This window comes from Periplaneta americana, chromosome 10, assembly GCF_040183065.1.
Source record: "Periplaneta americana isolate PAMFEO1 chromosome 10, P.americana_PAMFEO1_priV1, whole genome shotgun sequence".
Classification (NCBI taxonomy): domain Eukaryota; kingdom Metazoa; phylum Arthropoda; class Insecta; order Blattodea; family Blattidae; genus Periplaneta; species Periplaneta americana.
This window is the reverse complement of record NC_091126.1, coordinates 94,460,723-94,481,113: the sequence shown is the minus strand read 5'-3', so window position 1 is coordinate 94,481,113 and position 20,391 is coordinate 94,460,723. Positions and strand designations below refer to the sequence as shown.

Genomic DNA, 20,391 nt, shown 5'->3' with positions numbered 1-20,391 from the left:
GTCTTTACTTTTTCGAGAATGAGCAAAGACGAACACCTACACCAGGCTTGGAGAACTGGGCGACAATTGTGGCGTTACGTCACTCATCGAAATATGTCACTCACCCCTTCCTTCCATTCCCGCGTCATTGACTTGGTAGGGGAGGGGATTTGTATTCAGTGTCTGTCTTCTGTGATTGCGTACGAGCCACAGATACGTCATTCAACACCGGTGGACTGTGGACGGGAAACCAACGCTTTCCCCATGCTTTCCACCCTCTCGCCAGTTCTGTATCCCTGACCTACAGTAACATGCCAAAATGATAGACACTTTTCTCGCACCAGAACTTGCATGATTCCCTATTAAACAGACGGGCTGTTTTGTTTTCAGGAAGAAAGGACTACGTCGTACAGAGGACTTATCCTGTCTCAGGGCCTGTCCGCAGACGAGTAGCCTCATAAGCCTCAAGAGCGCAGAATATTAGCATTGAAAAACCGTACTGTCCCCAAGACTTATTTCGAGCCTATTATTACTGCAGATGATAGATAATATGAGCGAAAGATGAGTGTTGGTGAAATTATAGAGGAAAACGGAAGTATCCCGAGAAAACCCCCTGCAACGTCTGCTTTGCCCGCCACAAATTTCATCACGACCTGGCATTTCATTGAACCCGGACTACCTAAATAATAATCAGCGCGGTAGCAATTGAGCCACAGATGCGGCGTGCTTGCAAGGTACATTGCTACCCAAAACTGCATGTGCTTCTTTTCTTTTAACGGTTTCTTGCGACAAACTTCTTGCCGGTGTTCTCGTGGCGCTTGACACTGCGTCAGTCCGTGGCGCCAAGGCCGATCAGCCGGCTGCTGGTTTTACGTCTACATGCCTCAGTATAGGTAAACAATCATCCAACCAGTTCGGAGGCACTGTGAGGTCAGTGCGATGACTACTCAATAATAATAGCTGGTTTTCGTAACCCAATTTCGTTACCTATTGCAGCTCCCAAAATTCACCACCATGCTGGACATGGGTTCCGTACACTGGCAGAAATTTCATGAAAAATTCATTCCCTCTGAGGACTCGAGCAGGCGCACATTCCTTAACGCGGGTCCAGTTATAATATCTTTGAACACGGCGTTAGGCCCGTTACACACTTGAAGAGATCTCGCTGGCGAGAAATGTGTTGCGAGAAATTTCCAAGATTGATGACATGGATTCAAACACGTCCACACACTGGAAGAGCCTCTCGTTCGAGGTGAAAACCTCGAGCGAGTTTCTTGCTGGATTCGGTAGCTCAGCGAATTTTCTTGACAAATTTATCAAAGATGTTTGACATTTATACTCTTTATGGCAATTGAATGTAGAAAAAGGTGAAGAAGTAACATCACAGGTGGCGATGAATTGTACTGTTTTTATTGACAATGAGGAAAGATGGCTGATAACTGCAGTCAGAAACTTATCGAACTTGTACGCACGATGTCACTAGTAGGCCTATTTATATGATACACGGTATGAAAATTATAAAAACACGAAACTTAAAGAACGATCTGAAAATAAATAGGGCTATATTTTGTTTTGATGAGATTTAATAGTATTAATTATGACATTTAAAATAATGTATCTATATGTCTTAAAAGTTTATATAATTTTAGTCAGAATATAGCAAAGAAACCTCTATCCTATCATCAATGGCAAAAAACTGAGGTCCATTCAACCTGAAATAACGCCTAAACACATCATCATCCAAATCGAAATCAGTAACCGAAACTCGCCTTATCTTCGTGAGATACAATGTGATCTCCAGATATTTCTGGCTTTAATTTTAGGGCCTACGTTTTCTTTTCATTAACAAATATGTTCATATAACTCCATTTCCTCATCATCTGACTATTCAGATTCAACATAGTAACCTTCGTACATAATTTGTAAAGTTCGACAATATACTTATAGGTTATATATCTGTAATGCTTGGAAAAAGTGGCATAAGTCAGTTTCCACAAACATTTTTTTATTAATTTATTGACAACTTACGGAACATCTGCTCGCTTGGGAAAAGAGGCATAAGTATTTCTCCCATTACAATAATTCATACAAAAGAAACTCAAATCGACAATTACCAGTGTGAAGACAGGTTTTCCCTTCTCTTGTGAAATTAACATTTTTGACTTGTGCTACCTTACCCGAGCACTACAGATATTTAAGTACGCCAATATACTTAAATATATAACATGTAATATTTCTCCCAACGAGTGATTACTGTAATCAGAAAAATGCTCTCTGCGTGAAGGCAGTGAATAGATAATCATAGCGAGGTGTGATACCTCGCTATGATTATCTATGCACTGCCTTCATGCAGAGGGTATTTTTATGATTATAGTAATCACTCGTTGGGGGAAACATTACAGGTTATATATTTACGTATATTGTCGTACTTAAATATATAATCTATATGTATATTGTCGTACTTTACAAATTATGTACGAACGCTACTTTGTTGAATCTGAATCTTCAGATGATGAGGAAAGGGAGTTATATGAACATATTTTGTTAATGAAAACAAAAAGTAGGCCTAAAATTAAAGCCAAAAATATCTGCAAATCACATTGCATCTCATGAAGATAAGGACGAGTTTCGGTTACTGATTTTGATTTCGATGTTGAAACATTTAGGCGTTATTTCACGTTGAATAGACCTCAGTTTTTTTGCCATTCATGATATGATTTAGGATTCTTTGCTATGTTCTGATTAAAAGTATGTAAACTGTTAAGACATACAGATACGTTATTTCAAATGCTATAATTAATACTATTAAATCTCATCAAAATAAAATATAGCCCTGTTTATTTTCAAATCATCTCATATTTGTCTCCAGATTTCTTCTTTAAGTTTCGTGTTTTTATAGTTTTCATCACGTGTATCATAAAAATAGGCCTACGGGTGACATCGTACAAGTTCGACAAGTTTCTGACTGCAATTATCAGCTATCTTTCCTCATTTTCAACAAAAACAATACAATTCATCGCCACCTGTGATATTTTTTTCTACATTCAATCGTCATAAAGAGTATAAATGTAAAACATCTTTGATAAATGTGTCAAGAAAATTCGCTAAGCTACCGATTTCAGCGAGAAACTCGCTCGAGGTTTTTGCCTCGAATGAGAATCTCTTCCAGTGTGTGGATGTCCATTTGAATCTATGTTATCAATCTTTGAATTTTCTCGCAACATATTTCTCGCTAGTGAAATCTCTTGAAGTGTGTAACGGGCCTTACGGAGTGCTACCATATGGTGTCCTCCTCACAAAAATGTGGCATTTTTATCCAAACATAAATCTTCGATATAAATGCCTTGGCTTAGCTTTCGCACATTCCCCATGTTACTAAAAGAGATTACTTGACTTCCACTAGCACTGCGAAAGGATACTGCACCTTTCAATGTACAGATTTACAACTTCCGATATTTCTCTTCTTCTGATCCCGTAGTCATGCTTCTCTCCTCTCTCCCCTTATGTGGTAGCTATTAGTTTACGTCAATTTTTGGAATTTCCCCTTCAAACTATTCTAGAGCTCCTTCAGTGGAGCGGCGAAACTCGGAGTGAGACAAGTGGCCAACAGGCTCGGAGCTCACATATTTAGTTTTTCTCAGTCCCGAAATTTCTTGCAAAGGACGCGTTTTTACCTACATTTTAATGTCTATTCTCCCATTTCTCCACCTTATTCATTCATGTGCCACCACCTACTTCTGAAATAAATTGTTACATAATGTCGAATAAACCTATAAGTCCGGGTTCTTGTGTACCTTTAAATCTGTGTGTGATGAAATATTGTGGTGAAGTTTAGTGCTTTGTATGGTGCGTATTCTACAGTATAAGAGTTATGATGCTACGGGAGTCTAATTGATCTCACGACATTGTTCACGAAGCTTCCGTTAGATTTTCTAAAATTGGATACTTATGATTTGAGATATTTTTATTGAGTTAGGTGTGATGACTTTATCATTACAATATTTTCAAGCCATTAATGTTCGGTTTTCCAGATTTTTCCATAGAATAATGGTAGGATATACAGAAGATTATGAAGAAAGAGATTACGAGAGAAACGAAGTTCACTTTCAGAATGAGGAGGGCGCACAATCAAAGCTAAGAGAGAGAGAGAGTACCTACCGGTAATATCAATAGCGACGACCATTTGGAACAAGGAGCGAATTGCTTGCAAATTAGATCTGAGAAGGCAATTTATTATCGAAAGAAAAGAAAGTGATCGAAGGAAAAGCCGTACTAAATTATCAAACACTTTCCTATAACAATGTGTAAGGTCTTCCTGTAATTACATGGAGACTAAGGAAATCTTGTAGAGAAATATTTGTCTATAGTATTTTTCACAGAGTTTGAAATGTCTTGAGAGGTGCTATCAAAAAATGAAAAAATTGAAATAATATTAAAACTTGTCAAAATATGAATGGAACAATAATATTTTACTACGATTTTACTTTTCAGAATAATTAAACATTGTTAATACTGGTAAAAATCTCTCTCCTGTGTGACCTTCCTGTAGCTATGCTACGTAATAACTACGACACCATTTGACGGGCAAACGTGAAAATTAAAATAATAGAATTGCACATTTTCACGGTTTTGAATGTGCTGCAGGGTTTGTGTGTACTTACATCGTATCGTTAAGAAAAAACAACCAAATTTTCGGAGGTAAATTTCTGTTTCATCATCAGGAAAGGTAGGGAATGGGAGAGCCCATCGGTTGAATTCTTTATGTTCCAATGAACTATTATTACAAATCTGAAGCATAATTTCAACCATAATTAACAAACATGATTCTGAAGTACAATTTGGCAAAATATTTTGGAACATCTACATTCAAAACCCTAGGTATATTTCAAAGATGTTGTAAGTACATGTATAAATACATAGCCTACATGGTGAATCGTACGTAATATCATTAGAATAAATAAAAGGGTTATTCTTTTAGATATACCAAAGAAAAAAGTTCAATAAAATTTTGTTCGTTTTTGCTTCCTTTTCGAGATAAAATTAGTTTTAGATGAAACATTTCATAGCGTGTTTTGGAAAAGCAAATTATTTAATTTCCAATATGCTCAGTAAATTTAGGAGAACAATGTATTATGATAATAAATGATTGAAAGAATTTTAGTTCTGTCCTTTAAATGTGCAAAATTTGATCCGAACAAATATAATATAGCAAAATTCTTTTGCAAAACGAAAAGTTACATTTGTTTGAATCAAATTTCTGTACATATAAAGGACAAAAGTAAAATTTTTTCAATCATTTATTATCATAATATATTGCTCTCTTAAAGTGACTGACTAATGTATATTGGGAATGAAATGTTTCATACAAAACAAATTTTTATCTCGAAAAGGCAGCAAAAGGAATAAAATTGTATTAAACTCTTTTGTTTAAAATGTCTCAGCGATTAATCCCCCTGAAATTAATGATACTTCTCACGGTTCATTCTGTATATTTAAATTGTTTGTATTTCAGAATGTATAAACGGAATACTGTAGTACATTAATCAATGGGGTAATGACATAAACTCCCAATAATTACATTTACATCTTAGTTATTTGTTGTTGGAAATTTAAGGTACAGCTGTAAAAAAGAGCACTGCAATTTAACTTTTAGTTCATTATTACCTCTCATTGCGTAGTGAGTTTTCGGGAAACAAAAAAGAAAAATGCATGAGAGAATTTAAAAAGTACCTATACAAAATCCGTTATGCAATGAACACTACATACTAGGTTAAGTAAATATATGAGTATTCGTATAAAATAAACTTATTATGAAATTATGAAAATGTGAACTTTTTTCACTTTTAAAATAACTTGCAACAAGCTTACAGTTTAAAACATTTATATTTTCCTCCGAATTTTAAACTTAAGTGAATGATGAGTTCTCATTTGACAAATCCATAAACTCCAAGAATTGAGAACATTTTAAACTAAAAATATATATACACAGTATATATAAGACTGTAATAAAATATTGTTATATTTGGTAAAATAATTTTTCGTAAAGTTGCACCATGCTACGTTCAGAAGGATGATCAAGTTTAAAAAGTGATTTTATATAAACAGAGTTGAAGTAAAATAATCTTGTAGATTTAAAGAGACGGCAGGGTACATGTAAATGGATAGAAAACCTATATTACATTTTGTGATTAAATGCACGGTTAATTAGAATATTAAGTTATAAGTTTAAGGAGTCCGGCAACATCGTCGCTAACACACTCTACTCGTGATACAGAAGTAAGAGATCAACGAACTCGGTGTGTCTCGGTAGGTGAGCTGCTCTCTGCCAAGACGTTGCCACTTGCTCGCATTGCAATGGCTTGAATTTAGAGGTTTTTAAAATTAAATTTACACGAAAACCGTGCACGCTATTGAAATACGCCAGAGAGATAAATAATTCTTTACTAGATTTCCTATCGATATGGACAAAAATTACGATTCTACTCCCAATAGTTGCCGAATAAGAGATTGTTAAACATTAAAAAAATAAACATTTTTATAAACTATGAACTTTCCACCAATATAATATAGTTTTTGGTTAAATACAACATGAGCTATTCGCTCTGAAAATCTGCAAGGTTATTTCACTTCTACCCTGTATATATAAGCCTTAATTTTATAGAGCGTAAACATCTAATCCAGTGTCAGTAACATCAGAAAAAACAAAAGAATTACTAATGTTTTAATTATCGATATTTATTATTAGGGCGTACGTAAGTTCTGGAATATTCCCTAACACAAAGAGAGTATTAGCAGTTTTGAAAATTTCGAGAACCGGTCGCGCGGCCTAGATGTAACATGGCAGCCGGTCAAAGGGGGCATATATGAACTGTCAAGTGTCATTCTCTCATGACCCGACACAGTCGACAGTGAGACGCCCGAAAGTGAGCTGGTGAACAGTACACTGTGGCTGCCGCATTCACAATGACCGAGCGAGCAGATCAGCAAATCCGCATTAAATTTTGATTCGAACTTTGACATTCACCTGTGGAAACTATTCGAGTGATAACGATGGTTTCGGGGATGACTCACTAAATTAAGCCCAGTTAAACTTGTATTAGAGACGCTTCAGAAATGACCGGATATAGGCCTACAGTCACAGCGATCAACAATTCGGAACAGTTTCAATAAGTATAAAACACCAAAATGGCGAATGCGTGAAGGTAGAAATCAAGAAATATCGCGAATGATAATGCGAGAATAAGATGAAAATCGGGAGACTTCACGGAGTATTGTTTAATAAATTTGAAGAAGGATTTTGGCATGTAAACTTCTTGCGACAAAATGTGTAACTGTCAGCCTATTGCGAATCTCACCGGACCGGTGGACATCAATGACGTCACGCTGTAGCGGAATAGGAAAAAAACTGCTGGAAGGTTCAATGGCTATCATGACGGCTGTACAACTTGTTATTGTATTACGCTATCAAGATTTTGCGAAATTTCCATACTGCCATCTCGCTCAAAGAAAAGAGAGCATAAACAATTTATTTCTTGAACCAGTGGAAGTAACTGGTCCGTTGACATGTTCGTTTATAAACCATTAACATATTTTTTTTACGCTGTGCTCATTACAATCAATACAGCAGAACACACCGCCATGACACAACAATGCACGATGTCTTTCGTCTGCTAATTCCCGCCCTATGTAAGAACCAATCAGATTCAGTAATGGCGGTTGATGGATATTGCCACCACCTCTGCAAGCTGACGGAACCGGTGCGACATTGGTGGAGCATCAGTGACGTCATCGCTGAAATTCGGAACACCGTGATGCCATCAGAGTGCTCAGCGCTTAGATTCGGAATACGCTCTATGCGTCTGCTTATTCCTCACTTCATGCAAGTTCTTCATTTATTTCTTTGATTTTAAATGGCTGGATATTTTCCAGACAGACCTCATACACATAAGAGACTAAAATTGATTCCAATAATGAAGAAACTATCTAAAATACATATTTTTTTTTTTTTTACAAATTTCCTTGCATAAAAGTGAACAATAAATACACTTTTATAATGTTATCAGAGCAGAAATTAGTATTTTGCTATATTTTCCCCAGTAAATACTAGAGGCCGTATTCATAGACATTTTTAGCGCGGGCTTTCGGTGGATTATCAGAGTTTTTCGTATTCATGAACCAGTGTTAGCGATAGGATATGATTTGAATTCTGTACTAGTAACCAGTGTATAGCCGGGGCTAGCTTAGTACGCTCGTAACGCGTGCTGCGAAATGTCTATGAATACCACCCTAGGTTTCAAAGATTACTTACCTACTAAGTGGTCATGTGAGATACCAGTTCGCTGCAACAAGTCAGATACCAGTTGTGTCTTGTTATCTGCATCTTCAATGACCAGCCAGTGTAGATTTGGCACATGCATCAAGGTTTGTGCCATTCGTGTCAGTTCCGGAATTTGTTCTGGTCTACGATATGTTGGTGTGATAATATACAGGCGGGGTAATTTTGATATCGTAAGTGGCACTTCGGGTAGTGAAGAATCAGGACCTGACGACTCGCTGCACGCTCCCATCGACATCAACTCTCGTCCCAATTGAATCATCAGGTCACGCAACAGCTTCTGACCAATACTGGCCGTCACTGTGTCATCCAGTCTCAGTCGGTCGACAGCGGCCTGCAGGATCTCCTCTCTCACAGCTGCAGCAACAGCCGGTTCTGCAAACGTCAGCCCATTTGCTGTCCCACTGTTGGAGCCACCCACAAGCCACGTGGATGACACATGGTACTGCACCATGACCACACACGCGCCCAGCAGCATTATGAGCCACATTTTCTTCGAAGGTTTCATTATCAGAGCCCAAATTTGGGCCTGCAACAAGAAAGAGAACAATATGTTAAAAGTGTGGTATGGGCCTTACATCAGGGTATATTGGAGGACATTTGTTCGTATAAAATTTCTATTGTAATGGTGATTAATACTGTATAAAATTTTACATTCCCGGTACAGGAACACAGAATCATAGACGTAAACTTAACCTTCGCAATAAAATTTAGCGTTATGTGGAATTATGAACTATGACTGAACGTAAGTAAGTTTTGAAAGCAGTGAATAGTCACGACGTTTTAGGCCTTCATGTTGATTCCGTTGATTCTGTGGGAGAGAATTAAAGTCATGTTATACCAGGTGCGTCCAACAACTAGAGGGGACATGAAACAAAGAATCAGAGAAGCCTGTGGGTTTCTCAGCTGTGCTGAAGTGCAATCACGGATGTTAGGAGGTGATCAGACTTTGTTTAGATCAGGGTGGCGTACATTTTGAACACTTACTGTGAAGAGTGTACGTACAAAAACTACACTATTTCTCAGAAGATACCATTTTTGTTGCTTTGTGAGTAAACAATAATAGTTAGAAAATAAAGTTTGAGTAAAAGTTATTTCTTTTTAAAAATAGTTTCCAATGGTATCTTCAATGACCCATGTTCTCATTTGATATTTTGAAGCTGATCACAGATACCCTTACTTCCGGTTTGTTACGAGAAATGGTACTACAACCAATCGATTCTTTACATAGGTTTTGGTTATCAAAATATTTTTATTAACGGGAAATGGTATTACCACCAATAGATTCTTTACACAGTTTTTGGTTATCAAAATATCTTTACGAACAACCAGTATCACATGGTTTTCGAGAAAAAAGGCTGACACGGGTGGTCTGAAACACCTGGTATATGTATGTATGTATGTATGTATGTATGTATGTATGTATGTATGTATGTATGTATGTATGTATGTATGTATGCATATACGGGGACTAGCATCGTGTATTTGGAGATGTAGGCCTACTCATGCAGGAAGACGTATGGCCGCGCATGAATATTTTCACCTAACTTCCACTTTTGTCACAACCTCATCCAAAAGCACACATCAGTGCAAAATGTTATTAATGAATTGTCTATTACTAATATACTATAGGTCTCGGATTACGAACATACTCTTTTATACTTTATCTTTATAAAAATATGAACGTACCATGTGATACCAAAGTCACCTGCCAAATTGGAAAAATAATATTACTTAAAATGTTAAATGTTAATTAATTTATTTCATTTAATGCCTGGACACTTGACACAAATTCATTCGTCTACGTACTTCCCAGTAGAGTTCGTCTGTTGACTTATACTGAAAGTATTTTAATGCACTACACTTTTGAACGTGATCCCAGTCCATAACACTATCACTGTCTTCGCACAAAACAAAGGATGGTGACCGCAAAATGGAGATCCGATGAAGATGAGCAGCCAGAAGATCACGACCAGAAAGAACACAGACTGCTGCAACTGTTTCTCTGTGTGGTTGATTTGGGATGTCCTTGGAGATTAGTAGTGAATTCCACTTCTTACCTTCGCTTGTTTGGTGGTGTCTACGTTCCTCATCTTTGAATTTTCTATTTATGTAGATTTTAGCCGAATTGAATGGTATTTTGTGATTTGAAGTTACTACTATTTGTGTTCCCTTTTTTATCAGAGTATCAGCTATCTCGATCCCAATTATACCACAGTGAGAGGGAATCCACTGAAATTTTATTACTTTTTTTGTTGGTGTGTAGCTTGCATAGTGAGTCATGGATTGTTGCTATTCTCGAATTGAGGAGCTGTGGTGTGGCTATGGCTTGTATTGCTGCCTGGGAAACACATAGAAAACTGTCTTTTGAAAGTTGTTGGATCTAATGCATAGTTGTTCCAACGCCACTCTTATTGATTCTACTTCTCCATCGAAGTTTGTGTGAAATCTGCCCAATGTACGACATAAACAGAATAAATTGCTGTATATTCCCACTCAAACACTACCATCTCTATCAATCTGTGACCCACCTATGTATATATGCAACCAGTTTAGTATGGGGTAGAATTGATTAACAGTGTCTAAAGCCAACTGCTTCAGGATATCTTTGGGAGTTTCAATTTTCATTACTCTTCCTGTGAGTTCTAGGTTGAGTTGAACGTCAGATTGTTATAAAGGTGATATGGGAGTCGACAAGTTTTCCACTGTGTATATGGGGATGTACTGTGATTTAAGTAACTTAATATGTTGAATAAAACCTTGTTGTGTCTTGAGGTGTCGGTGTAGACATTTATATGTAGACCAATACGGGTTAGATGGTAGTCTTATTAGTTTTTTCATATAACAGTAAGGAAAATCTTTCTATTTCTTTTGTGATTGGGGCGTTGTTTGTTATCAGCTGTAGTGCAGATATTGGTATGCTCTTCACAGCTCCTGTAATTAATCTTAGGGCTTCATTCCGCACAAGTTCTAATGCATCTGTCTTTGCCGTTATTAGGGTTTCAGATCCGTAAATGATAAATATAGAACCACACAAAGACAAGAGCCACTATAAAGCCACAACAGAGACAACAAAGACCACGATAAGGTCCACGATATGCACCATGACAAGAGTCACGATTCATATGCTTGCCCAAATGTCTAAGGTACAGTTTCCCTGGAAAAGAATGAGACAATTGAATATTCCTAAGTCTCAGATGTAAGACACTGCGCATGATCAGAGACCAGAGCACTGATACACAAGATAACGAATAGTAAAAGGTAAAGGTATCCCCGTAACATGCCATGAAGACACTTGGGGGGCAAGGAGGTAGAGCCCCATGCTTTCCATGACCTCGGCACTAGAATGAGGTGGTGTGGTCGGCACCACGCTCTGACCGCCTTTTACCCCCGGGAAAGACCCGGTACTCAATTTTATAGGAGGCTGAGTGAACCTCGAGTTACTTAAATTCAGGCTATTTGGTTTGTTACTAGCATCGTTCCGAAATTCACTTCAAAAACTGCAAAAAATATGATAATATTACGTAAATAAAAGATACATATACTAATAAATAGTGTATTTAAATCTACAATGGACTTCATAACTAGATCGACACTCCGCACAGAAAGGAAAGCTTTCGTGTCATTTCAATAGCTCAGACGGTAAGACTTCTGCATGTTGTGTAAAAGAGTGTGAGTTCGATTCTTAGTCTACACAACGATTTTTTTCTTCTAAATAACGTTGAAATAGCTAAGTAACGTAGAAATAGAGTTTTACAATGTCCTGAGACTAAGTGTTAATGATCGCAAACAATACAAAATTACAAGTTATAATATTATAAACGTTAATCTAATGAATGCATTTATATGCACACACATATACAATGTAAATGCATATATATTAAAAACTAAAAATTAAAATGAAATTTAAAAATATTCCTAAGCCACACAGACAAACGTTTACAAAGGTTTAGAGTCCTTATGCTATGTCATTTGCTGAGTAATTATTACAATATTTTATTAGTAGCTTTCCCATATGTGTAATAAATGCACTAGCGCAAAACAATTTTTATTAAAAGTGTGGCTTTGGATTATTTCATTCTCACCACTTCAGTTGATTTTAACTATTTTGATCTACGTGTTTCCAATAGTGTTTAATTTAATGTGCATTTAATTCTATTCATGTTATAGAACGCATTGATGGCCAGTTTAATGCGGGAACTTACGAGCACATTCTGGAAAATATATTCCTTCCTTCCGCTCGAGAACGTTTTCCCGAAGGAACATTGCTGTTCCAGCAGGATAACCATCCCGTGCACTATGCCGCAAGCATTAAAAGATGGTTTCAAAGGAGACCCGAGATCGAAATCATTAATTGGCCTCCGAAGTCACCTGATTTGAATGCCATCGAAAATTTATGAGCGGAATTGAAAAAGAGAAGGATAGCCACCTATGCCCACCGACGCCCTCGAAATCGAGATGAATTGTGGGATCAAGTTGTTGACACCTGGGAAGATCTCGCCGAGGATCAGAACTTATTCCACAATCTCGTGACATCCATGCTGGATCGACTTAGAGCTGTAATAGAAGCTGATGGCATGTTGATAAGATTTTAAGTTAACAGGTCTCTTTGTTTCTTATGATTTTTGTTTCAAGAAGAATACTTTTAACTTCCAAATAAGATTTATTTTTTTTTGACGAGGTTCAGCCCACTTGTAAGACACAGAAATTGGGCATAAATTATTCCATATTTTTCGACAAATTAGACAGTCGAGGAACTCTGAACAAATTAATTACACCTCAATAAAAAAAAGTTTTACCCGGGATCGAACACGAGACGTTTCGGTTATACAGTGGAACCGACACGCTACTATATAAACTACCGAGACAAGACAGTGACAGCAGCAGTTCAGAATGTAGATCCCTTAGCATGCATTTGCCATTCGGTACAGAGAAACAATGATATTTTGTGACCCGAACTATGTTGTGAAATCCTGGCCTTAAATGGCTGTCTTCTTCGTGATCCTTATTCTGGTCCTTGTCCTTGTTGTGGTCCTTGTAACAATTCCTGTTCTATTTCTCATGGTACTTATCGCTACGTCGATATCGAGTGAACCGCGTTGTAGAACTTTGTCGGCACAGCATATCTTGAGGTACTAAGGTGCAACTTCAACATTTTTCCCCCATTACGTGATCACCAGCTGAAATCTAGTGTTTTTGGAGCCCCCAGGTTCACTTCACTACTGGCAACACTTACTTCAACACCCACATGTTCTAGATATCATGATAGTTAGTCATTTTGTAGTTCTTATGTTGATACACTTGGAATTATTATTCAGGCCTACCCTCTACTCTATTTAAAATTCACTAGATTTATTCAAACGTAATATTGTGCGTGTATTTTATATCGCGATTATAATATATATATATATATATATATATATATATATATATATATATATATATATATATATATATATATATAATATATTCCGGGAATTGCGAGTTGTACGTGAAGTTACTATTTCCATCACATCACATAATGCAACTCTGTGGTGCAATTATTGTTATTATCAGAACTACCGGTATTGTATGTTTCTAGGTAAGTAGAAATTTTGGAGCATTACATTGCAATATTACAATAAATTAACATATTAGAAAGTTGTGTTGTATTAAGATTCACTGTTATTTAGTATGTATTAAGATATTATATTACATAGGCATACGTATATTCTAGAATAGTGAAATTTATAATTACGCCTACAGATGATTCTGCTGAGGTAAGAGCATTATTTTAACTTTAAAACATTATCCATATAAAAATAAATTATATGATATAACAATTACATTTTTATCATAATATAAGGTATTATCCAGAGAAGCTACATCAAAGAAGGCATGTTTCACTGGCTTATGAGAGATGTAGATAGTGATAGTAAACACGTGGTTTATTAGTTTGCTGTTATAACAACTTCCAACTATCCATTAGAATATACAGGTATCAAATGACTTTTATGTTCAAAGTATTTATAGCTCCAAACTAAAACCATGTGTTATCATCTCACAGAAGTCAGTGGAACAAAGGAAAACAGTGTCTCCTATGGTGCAGTTATTTTGGAGAATTACGTAATATAATTTTACATAACCTTACAAATATTCAGTCTAATGAAAGTGAATAAAATCAAGGTTGAAGTTAGGTTAATTGTAGTTCATATTTTAAAATGCAATAATCACTTTATTTTAAGGTTATAACATGTCCAGAAGGAAAGAGTCTGAAGAACTTATAGGCCTACATCAAGAAAGAAAATACTTTCGTTACAGAGCAGCTTACAATAAGCAGTGGTTAATATGTACAGACAATTGAAGGCTAAAGCAGAATAGGAAGATATCTGTCAAACCAAAGCGGTTCTAATGGCAAGAATTGCAAATCTCTTGTAAGTAGGCCTACCTGTTTTTATAGATAATATTTGACAGGTTCAGTACAGATCTTATTCCATAAGGATGCATCCACGATAGTGTGTTAAAAAAATATTTACACATAATTTAACATACGAAGACTTTTCTGTAACCTAATCTAATGCAACTTCATGATAAACTAATGCAAGTGGTTGAGTTTACATGCAACTGAATTTTGAAAAATTTCAAGCTTACTTAGAAATACAAGTCCCAAATAAAGTAAAGTCCCATCACTGATAACCTTTCGTATGTATAAAAATATTCTTGTTAGAAATTAAGTAAAAAAAAATACGTATTCAATAACGCAGAAGAATATTTTTATTATTGTCCCAAGTACTTCAGTGTATTACCATAATCTTTAAGGCTATAGGAATAATTAAAAAGGAGCATATTATATGTTTACTTGTTCCAGATATTGTTACACCACAGGCATGTATGTATAAGAAGCATTAAATTGGACTCTCACTTTGAGAGGGGAACAGAGGTTAAGGGTGTTAGAGTGTAAGATTCTTAGGAAAATATTTGGGACTAAGAGGGATGAAGTTACAGGAAAATGGAGAAAGTTACACAACGCACAACTGCAAGCATTATATTCTTCACCTAACATTATTAAATCCAGACGTTTGATGTGGGCAGGATATGTAGCACGAATGAGTGAGTCTATAAATGCATATAGAGTTAGTTTGAAGACCTTTGGAGAGGCCGAGACGTAGATGGGAGGATAATATTTTGAGGGAGGTGGAATATGATGCTAGGGACTGGATTAATATTGTTCAGGATAGGGACGAATAGTGGGCTTATGTGAGGACAGCAAAAACCTCTGGGTTCCTTAAAAGCCATTTGTAAGTAAATACTGTAAATAAAATATATAATCTCCATACTTTTATCACAGCATTCATAGAATGCAGTAGAAATAATTATTACCAAATCTGAAAAGAGGCATATGCTGTCTACACCAGGGAAAAACAAGAAATATCCACAATCTATAACTGGCATCAGATAATTTTCCAAGGAAGTCATTGCAAGATTTGTATATGATAGACCGAATCGAGATGAAGAAAATTATGGCAGTAACATTTTTTTTTTTAATTTTAATAAGTTAAAAGACTGTAGACTTTACTCTTATAATTACTTCTTATTTACCACTACCGGTACTATTTTCATTCCTGTTCAGGAAAAAGAGTAACAGCCATGCTGGTACTGGGCCATGTAACAGCAAACTATGATACATACTTCATTTGAACGATCACGTTCGTCATTAAGGACAATTTTGAAGGAAATGTGGTTTAAATTGAAAAAAGAGAGCAATCTCACATTAGTAAAAAAAGTAAAAATATTAATTTTAAGAGAATATGTGAGAAATATGAAAAGTGAGGGTCCAAAGTCTGTTGTTTTTCTGGATGAAACGTGGATTTTTATGAATGGCAGGCTTTATTACAATATTTTAAGATAGTAAAGGGAATAAATGTTGTAACATTATTAATTCCATGTATATTTCATAGACTGCAACACATTCATGGAGCAAACCAGTATCGTTGGTGGTAAGGTTCAAGGAGTTATGCATCGACCTGCTGTGGAAGGAAGACTGGTCATTGTACAAGCTGGAACCTGGTAATATAATTACAATACTATTAAACTATATATAGTGTAGTAACTTTTATTATGTGTTTTATCTAGAATCTAAATATCTTGTCTCTTTTATAGATGCACATTTAACTTTTTGCATCCAATTTGAAGACTGGCCAAGATTACTATGGTGCCATGAATACATTCCAGAAGTGGGTGGAAAGGTAGTTTATTGTTGAGTTGAGAAATTTAGGTCCTTCGATTATTGTTATGGATAATGCTTTCTACCACAATAAAATTGCAGAATACAAACCCACAACAAAAGGAGACGAGATCAGTTAATGGTAAATATAATTGCTGTAGAATCTGAGTAATGAACTGTGATGTTAAATTGCATTATTTATGTTTAAATGTGAATTTTGTAGACATGACTGAGACAGAATGGCGTTACCATTGCCAGACAATGCAAACGGGAATAAACGACACTTGGAAAGGTGATTCTCTAAATGTAAGTAATTCATAAGTAATTTCCCCCCCCCCCCAATGGTGGTTAATTGACTGTTTGTCATTCAGCCATATGAAGCGAGTTGTGTAGACCAATTTATCAACACAATCATTGCCCAAGGTGTGTCATAGGAGGCTGGTTTTCGATACACCAACCTCTCCACCATCCAGGCCATGAAGGTTACCATTTTGCACGACATACAGCAGGACAGGTGCATCAGAGGCCACCACTAATTTAAGAAAAGTGAAAATATCTCTGATGATCAGACACCTCATATCAAAACCCACTATTTTTTTTTAACAAAATATGACATGCCTACAGATAGATTGCTGTACATTCAAATACAAGGATGCTAGACGATCTCATCATTGATAAATTCAAGTTGTGTTTTTTCTGTTGCTTAGGACTTAACGATAGGGTTTCCCTTTCAGGGATTAGCTATCGTGGTGTTCCAAGAAGTCAGTGAGGCTTATTTCGTTGGTCTCTCAGATACACCAGCCTCTCCGACATCCATGCCATGAGGGTTAACATTTTGCACAATGACTTCCAGCTAGACAGGCATATCAGAGGCCACCATTAATTCAGAGGAAAGTGAAAGTGTCTGATAATATGATGTCTTATATCAGTAAAAGGTAAAGGTATCCCTGTAACATGCCATGAAGGCACTTGGGGGGCATGGAGGTAGAGCCCCATGTTTTCCATGACCTCGGCACTAGAATGAGGTGGTGTGGTCGGCACCACGCTCTGACCGCCTTTTACCCCCGGGAAAGACCTGGTACTCAATTTTATAGGAGGCTGAGTGAACCTCGGGGCCATTCTGAAAGTTTGGCAACGAGGAGCCACTATTTTTTTCACGAAATATGATATAGTTAGATTTGTGTACCTTCAAAAGCAAAGAATTCTGTGAGGGTGGTATTTTGCTACAAAACTTGCCAGATCCTTGAGGTAGATTGCACTGAAAGTTTGGCTTATTTTCAACATTTCTGTTTCAAAGCCTGATGTCACATTTTAGATACCGGTACAATGTTATTTATGCAGTATTAATTTTCACTCTGTGTACAACATAATATATTTTTTATTTTAGTTTTAATTCCCCCCCCCCCCTTTTTCTACTGATATTTACATGATTAATTGTCCAGTCCAGTGTTGTCACCATAATGTCCACTATAATTCTACTAAAAATTAATTCAGTTATTGTTAAATGGGGCTATGTGTAATTACTTTCTTATATTAAACATGCACAGATCCCCTTTTAACATTGACAATTTCTGTGTTAAATCAAATTCTGTCTTTCTTTTAGTCTCAAAGGATCCCATGATGCCACCAAACATTATCAAGAGGTTGGTTAAGGAAGAGGACGTCTGGAAATTTGGTAATATAATGACTAATTTAAGAATTATGGCTGATGCAAATGCTGGAGCAAACATAATATGTCTATCCAAAACCATAGTTATTTTCTTTTTATATCACTTTGTATTTTTCAGAAAAATAAAGCAAGTGTGCTGTTACACAGAAAATAATACAGTTGATTGTTCATTGTGTATTTTTGTTGTTGCCTAACTGTGATTTATGTTAAATTTGTATAATGAAGAAATAAAATAAAGTTATTTGCAATCTGTCCTTTGTCGAAGTATTCCCTTAGTCCTGAGGCAAAAGTCGGGATATTAGAATTGTGTAATGCTGATTCAGTACATCAACTTGTCAGCATTCCATAATGTTACACAACAATATATATATATATATATATATATATATATATATATAAAATTACATCACCCTTCTCCATTAATCCTGAAATAATAAAAATACTTAAGTTATCCTTTCATTTGGTTGAAACAAATCCTTATTATACAAAATTAAAGTTTAATTCTTTTTGTATAGAGATTGGTCGTGAAAAGTAAGTATGATTTTTAAATTTTCATTACTTGGTTAGTTAAAAATAAAATTTCACTTTTCTCATTGTACTTTTTAATTATATTTATACATACGTATCTATATCTATTAAAGAGGAATATGTGCAGCAAAAAAAAAAATGGAAAATAATAGTGATGAATGTAATGTAGTTTTTAAGAATAATTTTTTTTTTAGACATGACCATTTAAATTGTTCTTCAAATTTTATTTACGGCACATAATACCATCTTTCGTGGCATAAATTGTTTTACTTTTTTTCAGAGTTTGTTTTATTCTGATCCACAATTTTTAAATGCTCTCCACTGACAATTTGTTCAATTTATTGAAAAGAATTAATATTAGTGCTTTACGTTCAAAGTTGATAAGACTGAAGTACGGCCATCTTGGATTTTTTAGTACGTCACTATATGTTGTGCCGAGTATAGCAAAGTCCACCAACAAAACATCATGCATATCCCAGAACACTATCACAAGCACTTTCTTTGCAGATTGCGTCACTTTGAATTTTTTGTTTGCTGGGGAAACAGCATGTTTCCATTCCATAGAGGCCTACTTTGTTTCGGGCATGTAGGCCTAGTAGTACACCCAGGACTCATCATCAGTGACAATTGCTTCCAGAAAGTCATGCCCTTCTGTAGCGTAACACCTTAAGTGGTCCAAGCATCTCATCATTCGCTGGCCCTTGCGGTCGTCTGTCAGGTTCTTAGGTACCCAGCGGGCACTAACTTTATGAAATTTCAATGTGTCATGCACGATATCGTAAACCACACCGTATGAAATGTTGAACTGCTGAGATAAGGTTCGCAGTTAGAACCGCCGCTCGTTCAAAATTGCCACCTCAATGTTTGTGACATTCTGCTGGGTTGCAGCTGATACCGGCCGTCGGGAACGTGGCGAATCACAAGGTTCTCACGGCCGTCTGAGAAGAATGCGTACCACCTGGAGATATTGCTACAGTACATACAGTCTTCCCCGTACAGCCACACATGTCCCTGTGAATTTCACCCGGATTATATTCTTTAACCCACAAAAATCGCACAACACTTCGCTGCTCTTCACAAGTTGACGATAGTAACATGCGTGCCATCTTTGTTGCGTAGTTCACCCACATGCTTCTCTCGCTAAAGCTGTACATGCAAAACAAATTGTCTGTAGTAAAAAAAAAAAATCTATATCTCGGTGAAATGTCAACATCCCAGCCGTAATGCCAACGCAAAAAAAAATTATTGTGCGTTACTTTCCGATCCACCCTCGTATTATACAAATACAAGAGTTGGGACTTGACATGACGGTGCCAATTATGAAAGGGGCACACCAGATGGCCAGGAGTGTCGGGCGAGAATATTTGTTGAATGCAGATAGCGAAAGTGCCAGGTAATGATGGTGGTTTCATTTTAAACAGAGATACAATCTCACAATAAGGGCTCCTAAAAATCTTGCTGCAAAGAACTCACAAGAGTCGTAAATGTGTTTATGTTTCAGTTTTGTTCTTTGTTTAACGTTTTTAATTTTATTAGCCCTAAGATGTTTTAGAGACTGTTGTCCAGATGATCTCTTATTTTTACATCAACAGTCCCTGTAAAGTGTTCAACTTAATCAAAATAGGTCTATCCCTACATAACGGTCATAATGTGTTTATGTTTCATATTTTATTCTTT

The 20,391-nt window shown here is 36.2% G+C and overlaps 1 protein-coding gene and 1 long non-coding RNA gene across 7 annotated transcripts in view; one reads left to right on the top strand and one right to left on the bottom strand.

The window, feature by feature from the left end:
• The window catches only part of LOC138707899 (galactosylgalactosylxylosylprotein 3-beta-glucuronosyltransferase P-like), a 697,107-nt gene that overhangs the window by 72,172 nt on the left and 604,544 nt on the right, over positions 1-20,391 (bottom strand). For all 5 annotated transcript variants that reach the window (XM_069837940.1, XM_069837942.1, XM_069837939.1 and 2 more), the window contains one exon: positions 8,288-8,843. In XM_069837940.1, the coding sequence (XP_069694041.1) occupies positions 8,288-8,843 (556 nt within the window). The remainder of the gene's footprint in view (positions 1-8,287; positions 8,844-20,391) is intronic.
• LOC138707898 (uncharacterized) lies at positions 13,772-18,489 on the top strand. Of its 2 annotated transcripts, none has more exons than XR_011334427.1 (6): positions 13,772-13,895; positions 14,539-14,727; positions 16,252-16,360; positions 16,454-16,659; positions 16,741-16,823; positions 18,121-18,489. It is a non-coding gene; the product is annotated as an uncharacterized lncRNA (long non-coding RNA). The 2 variants fall into 2 exon arrangements; XR_011334428.1 differs by having other exon boundaries at positions 17,252-18,489.